The sequence below is a fragment of the Callospermophilus lateralis genome, chromosome 6, assembly GCF_048772815.1.
Source record: "Callospermophilus lateralis isolate mCalLat2 chromosome 6, mCalLat2.hap1, whole genome shotgun sequence".
In the NCBI taxonomy this organism is placed as follows: domain Eukaryota; kingdom Metazoa; phylum Chordata; class Mammalia; order Rodentia; family Sciuridae; genus Callospermophilus; species Callospermophilus lateralis.
In genome coordinates this window covers 102,831,939-102,853,772 of record NC_135310.1, presented here as the reverse complement: position 1 = coordinate 102,853,772, position 21,834 = coordinate 102,831,939, and the positions used below count along the sequence as shown (strand labels likewise).

The 21,834-nt window shown below is 39.8% G+C and overlaps 1 protein-coding gene across 1 annotated transcript; it reads left to right on the top strand.

Annotated features, from left to right (window-relative positions):
- The first annotated feature begins 10,801 nt into the window (after positions 1-10,801).
- Positions 10,802-14,196, top strand: LOC143641776 (glutathione S-transferase alpha-3-like). Its single transcript, XM_077109555.1, has 3 exons — positions 10,802-10,937; positions 13,083-13,214; positions 14,065-14,196. Exons 1-3 carry the CDS (start codon positions 10,803-10,805, stop codon positions 14,182-14,184), a joined length of 387 nt encoding a protein of 128 aa, XP_076965670.1. The 5' UTR covers position 10,802; the 3' UTR covers positions 14,185-14,196.
- Positions 14,197-21,834: the final 7,638 nt, after the last annotated feature.

The window sequence follows — 21,834 nt, the reverse complement described above, 5'->3', positions numbered from 1 at the left end:
CAAAAGCATTAAAATGAGGTTCAGTCTTCCCTGACTACAGCCCAAACCTAAATTCTCCCCACAGGAAAAGGTGCTTATTTCTTTTTTATACTGAAATTCCGTTTTTCCACTACTGAACTTTATTTTACAATCCAAGAAAGGAGTATTTATATCATGGGGAACACATTTTGTATCTACCATGTAACAGGCAATTTCTCATTTTTATCTTCATTTAGTCCTCATAAAATTATTTGATATAGATTTTTATTATTCTAAGTTTGCAAAAGAAGATATTTATATCTATACAGGTTACTGATATAGTAAACCTGGCATTCAAATACACTTTTATGCCAGGTATGCTGGCCCATAACTGTTATCCCAGTGACCTGAGAGGCTAAAGCAAGAGGATGGCAAGTTTGAGGCCAGCCTCGGCAACTTAGTGAGAGTCTGTCTCAAAATAAAAAAGGGCTAAGGATGTGGCTCAGTGGTAAAGTACATCTGGGTTCAATTGCCAAAACCCTAATACCAAAAAAAAAAGTATATAAAAGTATATATATACTTTTATTCGTCAAGTACACTTTTATTGGTCCCCCAAACCTTGGAACTTCTCTAGATCAGCATTTTGCAAACTTTGGATCATGACTTCTTTGTGGGTTGTAAAATCAATACCATGGTTTTTCAGATAGTGTTTTAAAGTTTCATCATCATAGAAAATATCAGGGTGTGAGCCATATATGTCAACCGTCAGTGTTTTATGGTGAAACCTTGATTTTGTTTCCAATTATCTTATGAGGTTGTATATGTGACTGTGCTCTGTGTTGGTGTAAATGTAAGAGATACTCTTGGCTGGGACTAGTCAAAGAAATCTGTTGCCTATCCCCAGCTTTTCTGCACTGTAGACATTTTAGGCTGGATAATTCTTTGTTTCAGGAAACTATCCTGTACATTGGAGTCTATTTACTAAGCAGCATCCAAAAGCATAGTTCTGTACTTCCCTCCACCGTCCAATCATGACAACCCAAAACATCTCTAGGCTTTGCCAAATCTCCTTTAGGTCTGCAAAATCACCCCTGGCTGAGAATCACTGCTGTTTCCCAAGCTGCTTGGGAGAACAGCTCAGAGAAGGGAGCCAGAAAGAGCAGGTCCCACAGTGGCCAGGCAAGTTCAGCAATGGGGTGAGGCAAGTTTCATCAGGACTGTGAATACAAAAGCCCAGAGTTCATTAAAAAGCAAAGATTTAATTGCCTTGATTAGTGGGAGACAATTTCAAATCTATTTTTAATTGCTAGACCTTTGGTCAGAAAACACTTTAAAATGTGTTTTGCAAGATTTTGTGGTTATTCAGTTTTTAGCACATATATATTTATCTCTACACAGTAGTTATTTTTTTAAAATATATTTTTCAAAACTTTATTTTATTTGTTTATTTTGTATGAGGTTCTGAGGATCAAACCCAGTGCCTCACCCATGTTAGGCAAGTGCTCTACCACTGACCTATCATGTGTGAAATTTGATTTTTCTGTATGTCAAAGTCACTTAAATGGGCCAGGGAAAATTTAGTGTAATCTTTTTCTTTCCTTCTTTTCTTTTTTTATTGCCTTCTTTCTGCTTTCCATGTAAATATATTGCTCTTCTTTAAAAGTTTCTTTCAAACTTTCTAACATTCACAGAACAGTTTCCACATATCAAGCATGTTAAGCAGTGATAATGGTTGGAGGGAGCAAGATACTAGTCTGCCTTGGTCCCTGCCCCCATCTAGTCAGGACCACAGGCTTGAAGACACCTGACACAGCAGAATGCACCCTGCAATATGTGTGGCTGTCCTTTATGGATTCCTGAGAATTTGACCTAAGACTCATCACTCAAGCAAGCCAGGGCCAGGGTAGAAGGATGCCAGGCTGAGATGAAGAGTCTGCCCTTTCTACCTAGGTTAGTATCATCCAGCCAAAGCAGCTTTCTAAACCCCTGTGTGTCTGCTTTCCTACCCTTAGATTAGGGTTGTTCCTATGGGTATATAAAAAAGCTGCTGGTAGCAATACTATAGAGTGAGTCCCCTTCATTACATTTTAATCTCTTCTCCCACAGAAGATTCTGGGTATTTGGTTTTTGGTTTTTTTTGTTTTTTTTTTTTTCCCTCCATGAATTCTGGTTTGCCCTGCACAGGCTTTTCACTAGGTCTGAGATTCTGAGGCTTTCTTATATATAAAAAATATAATTTTATTCTTTTTATGTTTACAATTATTTGGGGGCACTAGTGACTGGCACTTGTTACTTAGTGACTGTATGTACCTCATGAAAACCAATTATAGCTTCACAGATAGATCAAGCTCTCCCTTTAAGAATTCCCAAGTTGTAGGCGTGGATGGGATCTGAGACGTCAGTTAGCCCTTCCTCCAAACTGGTAATGAATACTTTGAACCCTAGAAAGAGTGTGTGATTTTCCACTTAGCTAGTTAAGATAAAGTCTGGATTTTAACCTAGTTCTGATATTCAGAGTAGTTTCCTTCTGCGGTAGCTTATTTTTGAATTTTCCCAGCCTGCAATGGTTACCATTTTCTTCCTTCCAAGAACACACACTGAATTGTGAGCCCATGAAGCAGAGAAGTTGTCACAGTCTTTTAGCACCGTATATTGTGCCATGTTCGGTCCAAAATCTGTAGCTGTTATACTGCTTTATAGCATTTCCTTTAGAGGAATCATTATTTAAGAGTACACTTAGTATAGAGCAAAAATATAATAAGCTAGGATCATTGTAATAAAATAACCAATTCTGGTTATAAAAACTGCCATTCTGACATTTAAACAGAATAATTAAAGCGATGGAAGTTTCCTACCTAGTAGAAACAAAGAGGTTAGGTTCTTTGGTAGCATAGCCCAGGGGCATATTTAACTTGGCAAATAAAAGGTATTTCCAAATTCTCTTTTGGACTGGGAACATGACAGTTCAAAATATGGGCGTGGTTCTTTAGTTCACCTAAGAAATAAAGCCAGGTCCACTTGCCTTACTGCCCCCCAAAGTCCGATACATTTAGATTCATTTGTGATTTTGAGAATTTAAGCTTGGCCCACCCTTTGGTTTCAGTAGCATTGAAGGAGAGGAAGAGGAGGAGAAAGGACGAAGACAAAGAGAAGGAGAGGAAGAAGGAAGAGGAGAGGGAGCAGGTGATGGTGATGAAGGAAGAAGAACTTGCTACTTGGGGCCCAATTACAATGCAATATATGAACAACAAACACGTGAAGTCAGTTAGGAGAGTGCCATTCAGGTTCTGATTGGCAGTCACTGATTACTGGTTTCCAAACTGGATATTCTACTTCAAGAGCCATACAACCACCTAGATATATTTTCTTTTCATTGTTCAAGTGGCGCTCCCATCATAATTGTGTATCCACTCCTACATGAGTCACACTAATACATTCTTTAAATGGAGAACACAACTTTAGTGTCTGCTCCTATATGCCGGCAGGCGCTAGGAAGCAAGCACTTTCAGATGGCTGATAATGACACCATTTGCCCTTTTCTCCTAGCATCAAATTCTCTGTCCTTTTCTTCTGAATTCTTGGATATTATTTTTCCTTAAAGGACTAAGAGACAACATTTCTTTTCCCCTGAGTATACAAAGAAAGCAATATAAGAACATAAAATGCTCACACAAAGTACCACATTTAAAAATGTTTTCCTAGCGAAGCAGGCACGAGAACACTCAGGAAGATTTTAAAAAGGGAGCACCAACCTGACTCAAGTGCAGGCTGCGTGACTGCTGTGCTCCTCCAGGACAGCTCTGAGTGGGTGTGTTAGCAGCTTTAATACGCTAACAGCCCTTGCCCTCTGCCCAGGGGTGGGGTCCAGTGGGGAACAGCCACTCCCATTGCTTTCATCAGCAATGAAATTTTATGCTAGATTAGAAAAGCAATGAGTTTATGCTAGATTAGAAAGAAAATGGCAAATTTTGTCCTTTAGAATTATCAATGTGTGTGTTAACAAAGGATTTTAAGTCTGTCCTAGAAGGTCATGGTCACTGGACATCTGTTTTCTTAAGACACTACTTTCAAAAGATTTCATTAAATAGACTGTAAAGTTTAGGGTAGATTAAAAAAAAAAAAGGAATAAAAAAATTCATGGGGGAAGAAAGACCTCAATGTAAGAAAGTGCTATCAGGAAAGGAATTTGATAAGAGTGGGAGGGAGCAATCTACTTTTATAGAAGGGGTTGAATTGTGGATTCTGTTGCATAATTCCATAGGCCCAAGGAATCTGGCTGAGTTGTCCAAGCCCCAGATGGTAAGACCTTGGCTGCCTGGTTGGGGTCATTAGCAGACCCTTATCTTATTGGCTGCACTCTAGCTCCTCTCGCCTGAGCCTTTGCACACACTGTTTACTCTGGAACACTCCTGTCCCCTGCCCTGGGGTCCTGTGCCCCCTCTATCATATCACTCTTGGACTTGCCAGGTTTATACCTGCTTTCCCCCTGTCAACTGTGAGTTCCTGGGGGCATGACTGGCAATCATGGCTGACCAAAGTGCCTAGCACATAGAGGGAGCTTAATGATTATTCATAACTTCCCTTTTGTAATGGAAATTCACTAACATGTATAAATGCAGCAAGAACAGATGATAGGCTTAGATGTACCCTTCACTTTGCTTCAACGATTTTTGACAAAATTTGAAGAAAATATCAGATTTCATTTCATTTTATTTCATCAACAAATCATTTAGGTGTATCTTTTAATTTTTTTTGAAATTATTTCGATTATGGAAAAAATTATAAAACTGGTATAGAGTTCCAAGATGCCATTTACCTCGTGGGTCCTCTAATATAAACATCTTACAATACCATAGTACAATGATCAAAATCAGGAATTCAACAATAGGTAATGCTATTTATTAAACTGCAGACTTGCTTGGATTCCATCACTTTTTCAATTGGGATTTTTTTCTAGTCAAGGATGTCATCTGATACCCCACACTATATTTAGTTGTCATGTCTACTTAGCCACCTCTGTGACAGGCTATCCTTCTCCTTTATCATCTTAGCGTTTTTAAAGAGATGGTCAATTACTTTGTGGACTGTGCCTAAGTTTGCATCTGCCTGATGTTTTCTTGTGGTTTGGCTGAGATAATACATTTTACGCAAAATATCATGGAAGTTACTCCATTACCTTCTCTGTGCTTGGTTTCTAGACATAATTTTCCATACATAACCTGTCTCATACTTGTCAGTGTTTACCTTGATCTCTTGATTAAAGGCATGTCTTCCAGGGTTGACCCATTGTAGTTACAAGCTATCCCTTTGAAATGAATAAATATCTTATGGAGAGACTTTGTTACTAGGTAAATATTCTGCTTCTGAATAAGCTTTTATCTACTGGCTACATAGCATTCATTATAGATCTTGTCTACAGCAAATATTACCAGAGTGTTTATCAGTGATTTTTTTTTTTTTTTTTTTTTTTTTTTTTTGTGGTCCTGGGGACTGAACCCAGGGCCTTGTGTGTGCAAGGCAAGACTCCCTTCTGACCCTGCATTGCAGTAGTGAAACTTGGGCTTCCCTGTCATGATATCAGCTTCTGGAAGCATGAATGAGTGAATGAAGCCATGATAGTAAAAAATGGACTTTATAATGTTGAACAGCACCAACTCTATTGAAGCTCCATCTGTCTTTTTTATGGCAGTGTTGGAGGAGCTCCTAGACCGTCTCTCTTGGTCCAAATTGTTACTCATTAGCAGCATCCTCTCCTTGCACCAAACCTGTCTCCTTGTTATGGGCTGATTTCAAGAATCCTGACCAGACTTACCCCATTCTGTTCAGATACCCCACCCTGGATGAAGTTAGCCCCCTCCCAAATGGTGCCCACTTCTGTCTCACTTACCTCCTGACCATATTTCTGTTTTGAGAGTACCAGTGTATAAAGACAGACCTCTTCTTCTTCCTCCCTTCTGAAAATGTGACTTTTTTATATACAACCTGGTAATTTTCCACTTTTATGAAATGTATCTTATTATTATGATTGCTTCTTCTGCCCCTCTCCTTTTTGTGGTTTTTAGTTTTATAAGTCTGTCCTTACGTTCAATCGGGTCGAGATGTAGCAAGAGATTTAGATCTCTGCCTCTCAGCTGTCTGCAATAAAAGTTCCATGTTCTGCTTTTACATTGACTCAGTGAATTATTTAGAATGTGCCACAACATCATGTTCCCAAAGGTGACTGATTTTGGCTGGTTAATAATTGAGAAACTATGGGAGTTAGTGGGAAAAGGAAGAACTAGAAAACTAATATTTATTGAAAATGATCCTATTATCCCTTTTGATTTATTATATCTTTTTCCTTTTTTTATTGGTGTATACTATTTATACAAAATGGTACATTTTATTGTGGTATATTCATATGTAGGTAAAAATGTAATTTGATCAGTTTCACTCCTCGATGCCTCCCCCTCCCTCTTCTCTTCCTCCTTGCTGGTCTTCCTGTACCCAAAATGCCTCCCTTCTGTTCTCATGGCATCCCTTTTCCCCGTCTAGCTTTCACATATGAACGAAAACATGATATTTTTCTCTGTGAATCTGGCTGACTCCATTCAAAATTATGGTCTCCAGTTCCACCAATTTTCCTGCGAATGACACAGTTTCATTCTTTCTTATGGATGAATGAAACTCCATTGTGTACACACACACACTACGTCTTCTTTATCTATTCATCTGTTGATGGACACCTAGACTGATCCCATAACTTGGCTAATGTAAATTATGCCACAATAAATATGGGTATGCATGTATCTCTAAAGTATGTTGACTTCTTTTGGATAAATATCTAGGAGTGGTCTGGCTAGATCATATGGAAGTTCCACTTTTAACTTTTTTTTTTTTTTTTTTTTTTTTTTTTAAGGAAACTCCTTACTGATTTCCACAGTGGCTGTCCAATTTACATTCTCACCAGCAGTCTGTAAGTGTCCCTTTTTGCCCGGTCATTGACAGCATTAATTATTATGTGTATTCTTGATGATCACCAAACTCGGATTTCAAGTAATCTGAGCTTTGTCCATCAGTCTTACTGCCATTCTCCCCACAAGGAAAAAATTATTCAGGGACCACAGAAAGTACCTCTAAGACTTGGAGTTACCAAGAAAGTAGTCAGTGTGGCATGAGGGCAATCAAGAAGCTATTCAAAACTGGAGGGTATAATTGGAAGGAATTGCTTCATTTTGTAGATTGGTATCTTGAGCTTCCTGAGGAGCCCTTACTAAAATGAATTCTGGGAGTAACGAATTTAGGAACGGTATCTTGATTTTAAATACTACAGGGTCCAAGAGTGTGTCTGGGCAGATGCAGGACCCACAGCTCACCATAGAACAATCACTGAAGGCAGTAATTCCTCAAAGAACAGCCCTAGTGTTAGACGCAAGCTACTATAAAGTCTTTTGACCCTGAGAAGAGGCAGAAGAGGGACTCTGTCTTTCTACAAATGCCAACTGGAACATTCTAAGTGAGGCCGCCGAGGCATTTTGCAGGCAAACCTGTGTGTAGGGAGCCAGCGACCACACCCTAAAAATGGCGTCGGTCTCCTTCTTCCGCTTTCTTGGCAGTTGGAGCTGTTGAAGTAAACAACTCCTTGTAAGGCTGTAGAGCTGAGCTCTGACTTGTTTCCGCTTTCATGTACCAATCAGTTTTTCCCACGTGGCGCAAGTGCGTTGGCTGGGCGAGGGATTTAAGCTAGTGCAGACTGGGAGAGAGAGAGTTTTTTCGCCATGCTTCAAGGGTCCTGAATAAACTGCTGAAAGAAGAATCCTGTCGCGTCTTCCTTGCCGGCGAGGGGACGTGACAATTGGTGGCCCATACGGGGAAATAACACCCCTCGAACCCAGGATTCAGAACTTTCAGCAGCCAGGGTGGTGCACCGGTAAGTTCCCAGGTAAGTGGGAATCCGCAAGTAACTCGCGGGACGCTCCTCTGTAGATAAAGAGAGAGCGGGGATTTAACAGGATAGTACACTCCTCTGTAAATAAGGAGAGAGTGGGGAATTTTGTACTTTCAGTTTCCTTATACTTTTGGAGACATTATGGGCGCTACCTCCTCAAGCCCAATTTTGTTGGCCCTAGATGGGCTGTTACGTTCAAAAGGACTTGAAGTGAAACAGAGTACTCTACAGACGTTCTTAAGAGAAGCTGATATAGCAGCTCCGTGGTTTGCTTTCTCAGGAAGTCTTATGGTTTCTAGCTGGGATAAATTAGGGAAAGATCTGGATTTTGCTTATGAACAAGGCACATTAAAAGGTGGTGTTATACCGCTCTGGAAGTTGATTCGAGGGTGTATTACAGATTCTAAATGCCAGGAGGCTGTGGGTGAGGGTCAGACAGTTCTTGAACAATTACATGAGGAAAAATCTGAGGGATCCCACAGTGAAGTAGCGGAGAGCGTTAAAAGCAAGAGTAGTGAAAAGGAAAAAATACCTAAAAATGAAAATAGGAGGAGGCTTTACCCAGATTTGACTGAACTTAAAACACCTGAGGACACAAGCAGCTCGGAAAGGAGGACCTTGACATGTTGTTGCAGCAGATGCGCAGGATAAAAGTAAAAATAAAGAAAAAGGAGGCACACCTGACACTGTAGGTTTATTGATTGGGCGTGCCTCCTCTGTTCTACAAGGTCTCCATGTTTTCCCTGGAATTGTCAATCCGGATATGGTGGGGACAGTAAAGTTTATGGTAGAAGCACCAAAGGGTATTGTATCCATTTCCCCGGGGGACCGGATTGCTCAATTATTAGTTTTACCCAGTTTACACACCCATTTTCCTGCAGACTCTTCCTTGAGGACTAGTGATGAGATTGGAGCCACCGGAGGGAACTGTGTTTATTTGTCCTTGGATATGAGTGACTGTCCTATTTTAAAGTTAACTATAGAGGGAAAGTCTATTTCTGGGCTACTAGATACTGGAGCAGATCGTAGTATAATTGCACAAAAGGACTGGTCAAAAGGGTGGCCGGTGCAGCTCTCAGATCAATCTCTAAGAAGTTTAGGGTATGCTCAAGCCCCACAAATTAGTTGTAGGCAATTATCATGGAAGGATTTTGAAGGGCATTTTGGCACCTTCCAACCATATGTGCTTGATCTCCCAATCTCCCTGTGGGGTCGGGATCTCATGAAAGACATGGGTTTTCAACTGAGTAATGAGTACTCAGCAGTTGCCCGACGGATAATGCAAGACATGGGATATAAGCCAGGCTTAGGATTAGGGAAAAGCTTGCAAGGAGGCCGACACCCACTGGAACTTCAACAAAAGTTTGACAGACATGGGCTGGATTTTTCTTAGGGGCCGCTGAGGATCAGGTGCCTATTATCTGGAAGTCAGAGGAGCCGGTATGGGTGACTCAGTGGCCACTCTCCTCTGAAAAATTGACTGCGGCTCATGCTCTAGTACAAGAACAATTAGATTTAGGACATATAAAACCCTCTACTTCTCCATGGAATACACCCATATTTGTCATCAAGAAAAAATCCACGAATATTCACAGCTGCATTGTTCATAATACCCAAGTAGTGGAAATAAACTAAACGTCCAATGGATGAATGGTTGAAGAAAATTCCTTTGGTCATACAATGGAATAGTATTTGCTGTCCAAAGAGATGCATGTAGCAACATGGATGTCAACCTTGACAACATTATATCACATTAAAGAAAACAGACCCCAATCACATTTTGTATGTTTCTCTAGCATGAATGTGAAGAACACTCATATCTACAGGGATGGAAAGTGGATTAGTATTTCCTGGAGCTGTTGGGAGAGGTGGTATACATGTTTTTTAATCTACCCAGCATGGTTAAAATGTTCTGGAACTGGAGAATATTAATATTTGCAGAATTCTGTGAATATGCTAAAAAAATCACTGAATAGTAGACTTTCATTGGGTAACAACTATGGTGTGAAAATTTGTCAATAAAATTGCTTTTTAAAAAGAATTTTGAAAAACCCACTTGAAGCAAAAGAAATGAAGCTTTCCTATGTCATGAACTTACTGTAACTATATAAAGAATTGCAGCAAGTAGAGGACTTTCTTAGGGGGGATCACAAGAAATGCAATCATGACAGCATTATATCACATTAAGATGCAGATGTCAGTGCAGTTCACTCCTGGATAATGCAGCATATATTTCAGACCATCATGCTGAAAGCCAATGTCACAAAAGATATGATGATTCAAAGTCACTTTAGATCCTAGACATATAACCAGGACATTAAGAAATCAGACAAGAGGAAAAAGAGCATTGGGCAACAGTATATGGAATGGATTAGGGAATATGAGTTATGGGAAATAATTGGGAGCACTTTATTTCTAACATTGAACATGGAATGATTCTGAGTTATATAATAGAAAGAATGAAGGAGAGGGACTTGTCTGAGAAGCTGGGCCAGAGACACTGTCTTGAGTTTATCTAGGAGGCAAGTGCTTAGCCACAGGAATCACAATATATTTGTGTCCAGAACAAGGCACAGCACCGAGAGCATAGCCTATATGTACTACCAGTTGTGTAGAAACCAAGTTCTCTGAAGACCTTAACTTGTGATGGCCCAGAATGCTCTTGGGAACCGTATGTGGTCATGTATATAAGAAAAATTTAGACATGTATTCCTTGTACGTTGCTCCAAGAAATAAATGTTAATCTATAAATAAAACCCAGAAGATTGTAACTGGATTTTGAAGGGTCCCTACTAGAGGAGAATTAATTTGCTCCTATCTGATGCTCTATTCTCTTGTGTTTCAAAACTGTAAAATGTGGGGCAGAAGGCTTTTGACAGAGTGTTTGTGTTTGTGTTTTGTTTTTTCCAGAATTGATATGTATTCAGAAGGGATGGCAGATTTGAATGAAATGGTCCTTCTTTACCCATACCTTCCATCTAGTGACAAGGGTGGAAGACTTACCCAGATCAAAGAGAAATCGAGAAACCGTTATTTTCCTGCCTTTGAGAAGGTAAGTGGAATTGGTTTCACTTATAGGGCACCCTCTAAATTGAAGATTGACAGGATGAAGCTGGGTCAGCCCAGTGTTCTTCTCAACTATATTGCCACCAAATACAACCCCTATGGGAAGGACATAAGGAAAGAACACTGTATGGTATTATTTTCTATTCTTATATCAACAGGGGAAGGATTTAGGTTATAACTTGAGTGAGAAGGACCAGGGCAGGGGGATCATGACCAGCATCAGGCTGGGCCTGAGCACAAACACTGGCTTTCTCTTTATCTGGGTGAGGCTTGCTATTGATGGAAATGAGGGAAGAGTCATATAGAACAAGATGCAGTTCATGAATACAGCACAGAGACAGAGTTTAGAGGGCATCTTAGTCCTAACAGGTTATCTTAGCACTTAGAATTGCTATATGAATAATGCCATAGAGGGAGGTCTATGCAAAAAATATGTATTTCTCATAGTTCTGGAGACTGAGAAGTGACAGGTCAAGGACATGGTGGATTGGTATCTGGAAAACTTGGCTTTTGGGTTCATGAATGGCTGACTTTGGGCTGTGTTCTCCTATGGCAGATGGGTCCAAGGTCTCATTATAAGGGCAATAGTGCCATTCCTGAGAACTCTTCCCACAGGATCTAATTATGTCCCAAAGGCCCCACCTAACAGCATTGGGATCACAACATATGAGTTTGGAGGGACTCAGACATTCTTTCCATAACAGAAGCAGGAGAAAAACAGTGCCTGGGATTCCTTGGACATTGACCTGTATTTCCAGAGGGCCTTCTTGCATGCTGATCTAGTACTCTGGCACTCAGGCATTGCATAAAGATAGACTATGAGGAAGGCTTGCACTAGTGATACCAAGTTGAAAATTTTAATTACAGGGAATCAAATTAGAATTTTCTATGTACAGGATTCATAATACAGAATTAGCCCTTGGGTGGTGGGAAATTCTGAGCACACTGGAGGTAAAGCTAAAAGAGTGCTTTAAATTGTAGCATAAATATGATGTTGTGTTTTGTTCTTGAACCAAACAATTGTTCATACTTCTCTGTGTAAACTTAATTTGATAGGGTGGCTGACACAATATTTTGTTTAATTGGTAGTGCCATGGGTTTTTTCTTTATTCTTCCTCATTTCAATATTGCTGAGATATTTATACAAATATCACATATTACCCAAAAATTCTTTTGTGAAAATTGTATTACATTCAGAAATTGACAGAAAGTTTAAAGAACCCATAAGTATGCATCTCTGAGATAGCAGAATTTACATCATATCATGTCAACTCTATCATGTGTCCATCTCTCCACTCCTGTCTCACCACATATTACTTTTCCCATGCATTTCAGACTAAGATGCAGATGTCAGTGCAGTTCACTCCTGTATAATGCAGCATATATTTCAGACCATCATGCTGAAAGCCAATGTCACAAAAGATATAATGATTCAAAGTCACTTTAGATCCTAGACACATAACCAGGACATTAAGAAATCAGACAAGAGGAAAAACAGAGACACTGAAATGATGTACACATAGGGAAAGCATGCTTATAAAAGTGGAGTTACTGGGCTGGGGACGTAACTCAAGCAGTAGCGCGCTCGCCTGGCATGCGTGCGGCCCGGGTTCGATCCTCAGCACCACATACAAACAAAGATGTCGTGTACGCCGATAACTAAAAAATAAATATTAAAATTCTCTCTATCTCTCTCTCTCCCCCTCTCTCTTTAAAAAAAAATACAATAAAATAAAAGTGGAGATACTGTGTACAGAGACTGGAGAGAAAGGAGAGTGGAACATCTTAAAATTACCTGTTGCTCAATTTAGAGTGTAGGGCAGATGGAAACATTGCCCAGCAGATGCCACGCCCTGGCACGTGTGCAAGATGGAGGGCATGGTGAGCTGTGTGAACAACACAGGGATGTGGGAATGAGAATAAAAGGATCACGCAAGATTTCACAGAGGAGGGAGCAGTGACCCACTTCCGATTCTCCTTCATGAGTCAGGGCTTCCACAAAGATCTTCTGGGTAGCTCCACACCTTCCCAGGAGGCAGGAGTTGGGGAGAGTTGAGCTCAGAGGCTCTGGGACAAGCTTGGGCTCAGTCTGGCTATGTGTGTTCATGACCTGACTCCTCCCATTCTGCAGGTGCTAAAGAGCCATGGGCAAGACTACCTTGTTGGCAACAGGCTGAGCAAGGCTGACGTTCTCCTCACTGAACTGCTCTACAATGTGGAAGAACTGGACTCCACTGTTCTGGCCAACTTCCCTCTACTGAAGGTGCTCTCTCTCAAGTCCTCATAGAGACCCACACCTCCCATCAGAAATCTAATATCTAAACACTGGGGCTGGTGGTGTTCTGACTTCTAGCCATCTCTAGGCTTCACCTTCCCTTCTTTGGGCTCCAAAAAGATCTTCTAGGCCCTGGTTCTGAGGAAAGAAAAGAATCTTGCTACACAAGGAATTTTTGAGGTGGATGCTACTCTAAGTATATTTGGCTTTGTATAATAAGTGAAACCAAGGGCCCAGCTTTCTCCTCCCAGCCCCTATTACATTTGGGTTCTGACCATGACTTCCTTGAGAATCCCTTTGTCCCGTGTATGCCCTTGTCTTTCCAGGCTGAGCAAGTCTCCTTCCATCTGTTTTCCTTCCTCCCCCTCAGGTTCCCAGCCTCAGACATTATATTTCACTCTGCAAACCCCACTCCCCAACAATCCCATCTTTATCTTTCAGTGTGATAATTTGTAGTGACTGCCACCTGGATTTGCTGGTCTCTTTCTATCATCGTTTCTAACTCAGTTTTCCCATATCTTCTTTTCACTCTGTTTGAGTGATTCTTTTATCCACATGTGACAGGCACATGTCACATATTTTTTCTTATATCAGACAGTAGCAATGAATCTACAGGATTAAAGTGTAAGGCAGATGAGAAGAATGCTGGAATGGAATAGAGTTTTAAAGAGAAGTTGGGGAAATTGACATTGAGCTTTATTTTCTAGCTCTTATCTTTTTTTCTCATTCAATGTGTTTCCCAGACAGCATGCTGTGCTGGTGGAGGGATTCAGACTCCCTGATTTTGTTAATGGGTGTTGGTTTGGGCTCCACTCTGAGGTTGTGTTCTGCATTGCAGGCCCTGAGAACCAGAGTCAGTAACCTGCCCACAGTGAAGAAGTTTCTGCAGCCTGGCAGCCAGAGGAAGCCTTTGGAGAATGAAGAATCTGTAGAAGCAATAAAGAAGATTTTCAGTTAAATGAGGCAGACATGGAGACATAGCACATACAAAAGATTATCTTGATTACTAGGAGGCTAACAAAGTTTTCCAAAGTTTATGTGCTAATTTAGTTAGAAATGAACTATGTAGTCTTCTTTGCAATGTAGTCTATTTGTTTTTGATCAAGTTGATAATCATGATCATCTCCTGGGATTTAAAGAGAGCAGAGAAACTTTCTTAGGCTCTGATTTAATTTAAAAAATGTCTTATAGCATCTGTCATGTACTATCTCAAAAATTAAAGTACAGCTAGGCATGGTGGTAGAAATTTTCCTCTGACACTCTAGCTTTTGCAAAGATATATTTTTTTATGTTTTGCTACCTTTCTCACCAAAACACAAAAACAAACCTATAAAGAACCATTTCTTTCTACTTTTTCTTTGTTTATGCAATCTATATTTATGTCCAGCATGAAATATCCTGTGTTATTGGAGCCAGATATCGATGATGAAAAAAACTGATACATTCTCTATGTCATGGTAATGGTTCCAGTGAGAGAAAGAAACAAAAAAATAGATAAACCTAATCTAAAATCATACATACCATGTGTATCACCTTCCTACAACTACTACAAGAAATTCCTACAAACTTGGAGATTTTAAATAACGAAAATTCATTTCCTCAGAGTTCTGGAGCTAAGTCTGAAGTCAAGCTACAACTGTTCTATGGTCTCTCTGAAGGCTTTAGGGAAAGATCCTTTTTAGCTTCTTCCTAGTATCTGATAGGTGCTGGCAATTCTTAAGAGTTTTTGAAAAAAATTTAAAAAATGTCACATTACTCTAATCCCTGCCTTCATGGTCACAGGACATTCTCCCTGTAAGTGTTGTCTGTCTAAATTGTCCTCTTCTTACGGGGATACCAGCAGTTGGATTAGGAGCTGCCCTTATCATTATGACCTCAACTGAATTATTTCTGCAGAAACCCTTTTTCCATATAAAGGGTTAGGACTTAAACAGCCTTTTGTGAGGACATAACTTCTCCCAAAACACCATGCTCAGATAAGCTAATGCTGGGAGTTCACCCTCAGTAGACATCTGCTGGGATCTGCAGGCCAGACAAGTTTCTCAAGGAGACGAATATATCATTCTGAGGTGAGATGAGCAGAAGGGACAATCAGTATACATGGGTGGCACCAGCACTGGGCAGCAGGGGTAGAATCCAGGCAGAGACCAGCACAATCCGTGGCCAAGAAGAGAGGCCAAGCATCAAGTATTTGAGGAAAGAGAACACAGCTGCTCTCAGGGGAGCATTAAAGCTTAAGACAGGGAAGAGTGACCCTGAGGGGACATCAGGAACAGGTCTCAGAGTATGGAGTAAAGACTTGGAAGACCATAAAAAAAAGTTAGATTGTGTGGTGAGGAAAATAGAAAGTCATAGAATAAACCCACACACCTTATCTTGCCAACGTGACATAAAATCACATTTAAAAAACTGTTCTTTAAAGTAACTCAGAACAATGACATTTTCCCCCACTGAGAGTCTCTTACCCATGTTGAAAGATAAGTTTAGGCACATTCAAATTTTAACAGGTTTATTTCAGTAGACATAAATTCATGTATCTGGCATTAACAAACCAGAAGGATTAGGCCGCTACCCAGGTAGATGTGAGAGGAAATCTTTATAAGGTAATTATGGAAACAAGAACAGGAAAACATTTGTTTGGTTAAAGTGTAAAATCACTGATTAGATGTCAGCAGTCAGTTTCTGATCAGATGAAGTTTAGTACACCTTCCTGACGAGTTGGGTTTCGGTTTACATATATAAGAGTCAGGGACCCGGAGCTCTCTCATCCTAGTGGCCTCCCAATTAAACCATTCTAAATACCACATTAAATCCAGTAGCCTGGGGGTTTACTCTATTCAAGGAATCAAGTAGCTCAGAGACTAATCCCTGAAAATCTGAATGGTCCTCTGCTGCTATCTCCACATACTGCCCAGTCGTCTCAAAGACTTCCTGATCTGAGGCTCGGTCAAAACATTGTCCACCATTTTTCCACCTGAGCAGGAGCATTCCCATGCTCCACGTGAAGGGAAGGAAGAGGAGTTCTCCTTCCAGTCTGCAATCTCAAAATATAGATTGAGATACATAGTTATTTGTCCTATGGCAAGCCCATGGGATCCAGGGAATTGAATCTGGGGCTTCGTTACAGCTAATCATTTTTTTTTAGTGTAAGCCTCCCCACAGATGGCTGTGGTAGGGCAGAGGGTGACCTGGGACTTTCTGGCTCATACTTTTAGAATATTTATTTAATGTTGGGTCAACTGAGACCAAACCAGATGTTCCTTCCTAGACAGCTTCCTAAAGTCTTTCTAGTTCCCTTTGCACATTTACCTGCTTGCTCTCACCTGGAGACTTTTCAGGGAATTAAAGGAAAGCCTCTGTTAAATGTCTTTTCAATAGTATATTCTCAGTCTGCCTTGGGGACAGAACAAAGGTATTTTGCATGGTGATGTACATGAGTCTTTGGGGGTTTGAGGCAAAATGCTACATTTTAAATCTGGAATGTCTCTCAAAAGATTGTTTTTAAGGCCTATTCCTCATCTTGGCACTTCTGAAAGTTGGTAGAAATCTTGTTTTTTTATTATTGATTTTTTAAAAAATACATGACAGCGGAATGTATTACAATTCATACACATATAGAGCACAATTTTTCATATCTTTGTATAAAGTATGTTCACGCCAATTCATGTCTTTATACACATACTTTTTGCATTACAATTCTTATTACACGTACATAACCACAATTTTTCATATCTCTGGTGGAAATCTTTAGAAGGGGGACTTTTACCTCCCTGGAGGTCTGGCTTTCAACAGGATTGTAGGAAGCTCATAACTTCCCTCCCCTCACCCCACCTTCTCTCTCTCTTTCCTTCTTGGAAAACCCTGAGGTGAGCAGTTTTCCTCTGACACATGTCCTTGCCAGCCATAATATACTGGCCCACCACAGGAACAAAAACAAAAATACTGACTGAAACGCCTGGAACTGTGAACCAAAATAAACCTTTCCTCTTTTAAGTTGATTATCTCAGGTCCTTTGTTATGGAAAGGAAAGCTGACTAACACACTCTAAAACAAAGATTTTTTTTTTTTTTTAACTCATCAGATTCAGCACTCCTTAGCTTATTACATATATTTAGAATTTCTTTTTATCCTGGAGTGAATTTCCTAAGATTTACTTTATTGCTCTTTGTCTGGGAACACAAGATTGAGGAATGTATAATAAGCCACAATGAAAAAACTGAACACAGGGACATTTTATAAAAATCACAAAGTGACTGGATATTTGACAATGATTTATGACTGATTTGTTCCACAGCTTTATCCATCTTTATCTGACACATCATTTATATTAGTTAGAAAATAAGAAGAAATATATTTTTAATTTATGGCACATATGAAGATTTATATATTATATTTATCACAACAGATGTTAAATATTTTTAATGTTTCTCCTGGTAGTCTGTGATATAAAAATACAAAGAAATCAACATTTGGTTTTTAATCTTTATATCATCCACCATTTTCAACGAGAGGCTATATGTACACATATTTGAGGTGGAAGTGGATGTCAACTTATCTGACTGAACGAGGGGGGTTAGTTCAAGATGTGAGGAAATATGTAGGCTAACTTTTTAGTTTTTCAAAATATCTTGAAGAACAAATGTATACTAGCAGTGAATAAGCATATTTGCCCCATGAAGAAAATGGGTCTTGATATTTATTTATTTACTTACTTATTTTTGTTGTGCCAGGGATCAAATTCAGGACCTTGTGCAAGTGAGGCAAGCACAGTACCAACTGAGCTATATCCCCAGCCTAGAAACAGGTTTTGAAAGGAATATAATCTATATTAATTCCAGTAGTAAGTTAAAGGAGTTACATCTCTTTGGTGGTTCTGGTATCATGGGGACAAGGTGATATTAGCTATATTTCTAATAGCTACAAGAAAGGCTATACTTCCATTTGGAAGTATGTGTACTTGGTGGATTGCTTGGTCTTTAAGTGTCAATTTTCTCTATTGAAAATAGAGATGGTTATGTTTACCTTTGTGGGCTATTGAGAAATCGCAATGAAGTAGAATATGCACACTCAACAATAGGGACTCAGTAAATGGATGTTCACTCTTTTTCCAGTTCCTAGGAGATGAGTGTGCAGCTGAGCACATTGGGTAGCCCATGAATCCTTTGTCTTTCCATCCATCCAACCATTCATCCATCATGTACTATTCATCTTCTATCCATGTATCTATCTCTATCTCTGTTTTGTCCATAAAACTCCATAGCAATTTCCAGACGATGATGGCTATCTGAAGCAAGGTACCAGTCTGGCTTGGTCTCTGACCTGAAGGAGTTTAAATCTAGTCATCAACACACCATTATAGATACCAGACAGATCAGAATGAGTCTACTTTACGGGTTTCTGGAAATTCCAACACAAGAACCCTGATTCTGCTCACCAGGCGAGTCAGCACAAGGGGAGAATCCTGCCAGCCTCAGAGAACTGAAGACCCTGACCCTTCTCCCCATGGGGACTGCTGGGTACCAGGTTAATATATATATATCTCCAGACTGAATGAATTTTGCCCCCCGGGTGTCTGTTTCCTACTTTTTAAAATAGGGTCACAGGTCATCCTTCTCCAAACCCTCTCTGCAGCCTCTTGCAACACGCTTTTCTTCATTGTCATTTCAGTATCTTCTCCCAGAGGTGCTGCACTATGTCCTGTGATTCTGGTTTCTCTGACCCTGGTTTCTCTGACACCTGGATTTTCAGACACTCTCCCTGAAACTCAGTCTCTCCTTTATAGAAACTTTCCTTCTTCCCAACATTAACATTATTGCAGGGCATTTCTGGCTTTTAAATTCCAGTTCTAATGACTCATGCATTCCAGCTCAGTGTTCATGTGCTTTTAAAACTAATTACACGCTCCAGGGATTGTCTAGTTTTTGCATGTGGACTTCTGAGTGTTAGCACTTGGGAAGTCATGTCTCCCAGGGATCCTCAACCAGGTGTGGTGCTGCTTTGCTAGGGCTGAGGGTGTGGGCAATTGTTTGTTTGGCTGTCACATCCTGGGAGTTTGAAAAGTGCTACTGCATCAGTTGAGACATGGCCAGAATGATTCTACATATTCTACAATGAGAAGGAGAGTCCCAAACAGAAAGATTTACACAGGCCAAACAGGAAGTCCTGCCAAAGATGAGAAAAGCTGCCTTAGCCATTCTCTCTCTCTCTTTCTCTCTCTCTCTCTCTCTCTCTCTCTCTCTCTCTCTTTTTTTTTTTTTTTTTTTTTTGCTATGAGATAATGAACCCCAGAAAGAAGGTGAGACTTTTCATGTGGTTAATTAGAAGCAAGTTCAAAACAGAATCTTATTTTCCTGGCATACAAACTAATTTATTTCTGTGATAGACTATATCAATGCTGAATTTTCACAGTGTATATAGTATTACAGTATCATAATTCCAATAATTGTGGGTTGACTACCTCTAGAGAAAAAGCAACGCTAGTATAAATCTCATACTCTCTCCTCTTCACTGGTCATAGACTCAGTTTGTCTAACTGCTATTTTTTTTTTCTACTCCTCATTAATTTTTCTCATACCACGAAACTCTCTTGCACTGGTTTTCCAAATTCTTCCTGTTCCCATTTCTGTAAAGGTGTATCCAAGAGAAACTGAATCAATAATGCTTGAACTGTCAATTAAACACATGCAGGATACATAATGTGAGTGTAAAGCAGGCTTTTGCTTGTATTAAGGACACACTTTAAAGTATTTTTTGTGGTATCTAAAGGGGAGGACGTGAGGAAATGTGGGATGAATTGATTAGATGGGAACTTGCCTTGTTAAAGGCTGCTCCCTTAGCTCCACTGCATGAAAGAGTTCCTGATGTGTTTATTTTACTTCATTGTTTTTTCATTTGACTAACTCCTTCCCATTGAAGGGGGAAGAGACCAAGTGGGGGAAAGCCACTCCCATAATGTTCAGGAGCCAGAGATTTCCACAGAGAAAAAAAAATGCCTACTCATTCTGACATTACAAAACAACTAGTTAATATGTTCCTTTTCAAGGTTGCAGATAGAAATTTAAAGAAAACATTTCAGATAGATTTTCTCTCTGCCTCCCCCTCTCTCTCCTCCCTGCCTGTTTCCCTTACTCACTGGGGACTGACTTTTTCAAGAAACTTTGTGTGGGGTTTTCTTGAATGGAATGCATGCATTAAGACAAATGAAAAACCTCTATTTTGGGCTTTGCTGGGATATGGCTGTGTGGGTTGAAAGGCACCTTTTTAAATGAGTATGCATTTTCTAATATTTTACATTTTAATCTTTTTATTATGAAAATTTCTGATATATGTGAAAATAAAGAGCAGTGTATAATGTTGTTCTTTGTACCCCTCACCTAGCTTCAAGAATCTTTGATTTATGTGCACACCCACTCTCCTCTTGAAATAGAAAAGGGATTCTACATATCATATATATTTCAACCTTAACTACTTCAATGTGTTTCCCTAAAACATAGAAACTATTTTTTAAAAACTAACAATACACAGTCATATCATTACTAGCTAAAACACTAAGTCTTTAATGTCATCAACTGTTTATTCAGTATTCAGTTTTCTTTTCTCCTCCTCCTCTTCTTCTTCTTCTTCTCCTTCTCCTTCTCCTTCTCCTTCTCCTTCTTCTTCTCCTTATCCTTCTCCTTCTTTTTAAATTTTACTAGGGATTGAACCCAGAGGTGCTCTGTCACTTAATCTACATCCCTAGCCCTCACTTTCCCTTTTTTGTTTTTTCTTTTAAATCTTTTGAGACAGGGTCTCACTAAATTGCTCAGGCTGGGCTGGAACTTGCAATCCACCTGCCTCAGGCTCCAGAGTCTCTTGAATTACTGGAAGTGTACTACCAGCGACATGTTTCTAATTGTTATATAAATGCCACAAATTTCTTTTTACAGTTCGTTTAAGTCGAAATCCAAATGAAGTCTACAAATTGTGAATAGTTCTTAAAATTTATTTCAATGTTTATGTTGTTTCATGAGAAGAAATAGTGACAATTTACAGGTCCAATCTGTTACTCTCTTTCTTCAAACTGGCAAATTTTTAAGGTAACAGTTCTTAAGAGGCCACTCAGTACAAACATCTCCTGACTGATGCAAGAAGAGCATTTAATACCAGTTCATTGTAAGATTGCCTAAGTCAAAACTTACCTTCACTTCAGTTGCTCCTAGAGAGCCACCAGAAAGACTCCCTTCTGACCCTGCATTGCAGTAGTGAAACTTGGGCTTCCCTGTCATGATATCAGCTTCTGGAAGCATGAATGAGTGAATGAAGCCATGATAGTAAAAAATGGACTTTATAATGTTGAACAGCACCAACTCTACTGAAGCTCCATCTGTCTTTTTTATGGCAGTGTTGGAGGAGCTCCTAGACAGTCTCTCTTGGTCCAAATTGTTACTCATTAGCAGCATCCTCTCCTTGCACCAAACCTGTCTCCTTGTTATGGGCTGATTTCAAGAATCCTGACCAGACTTACCCCATTCTGTTCAGATACCCCACCTTGGATGAAGTTAGCCCCCTCCCAAATGGTGCCCACTTCTGTCTCACTTACCTCCTGACCATATTTCTGTTTTGAGAGTAC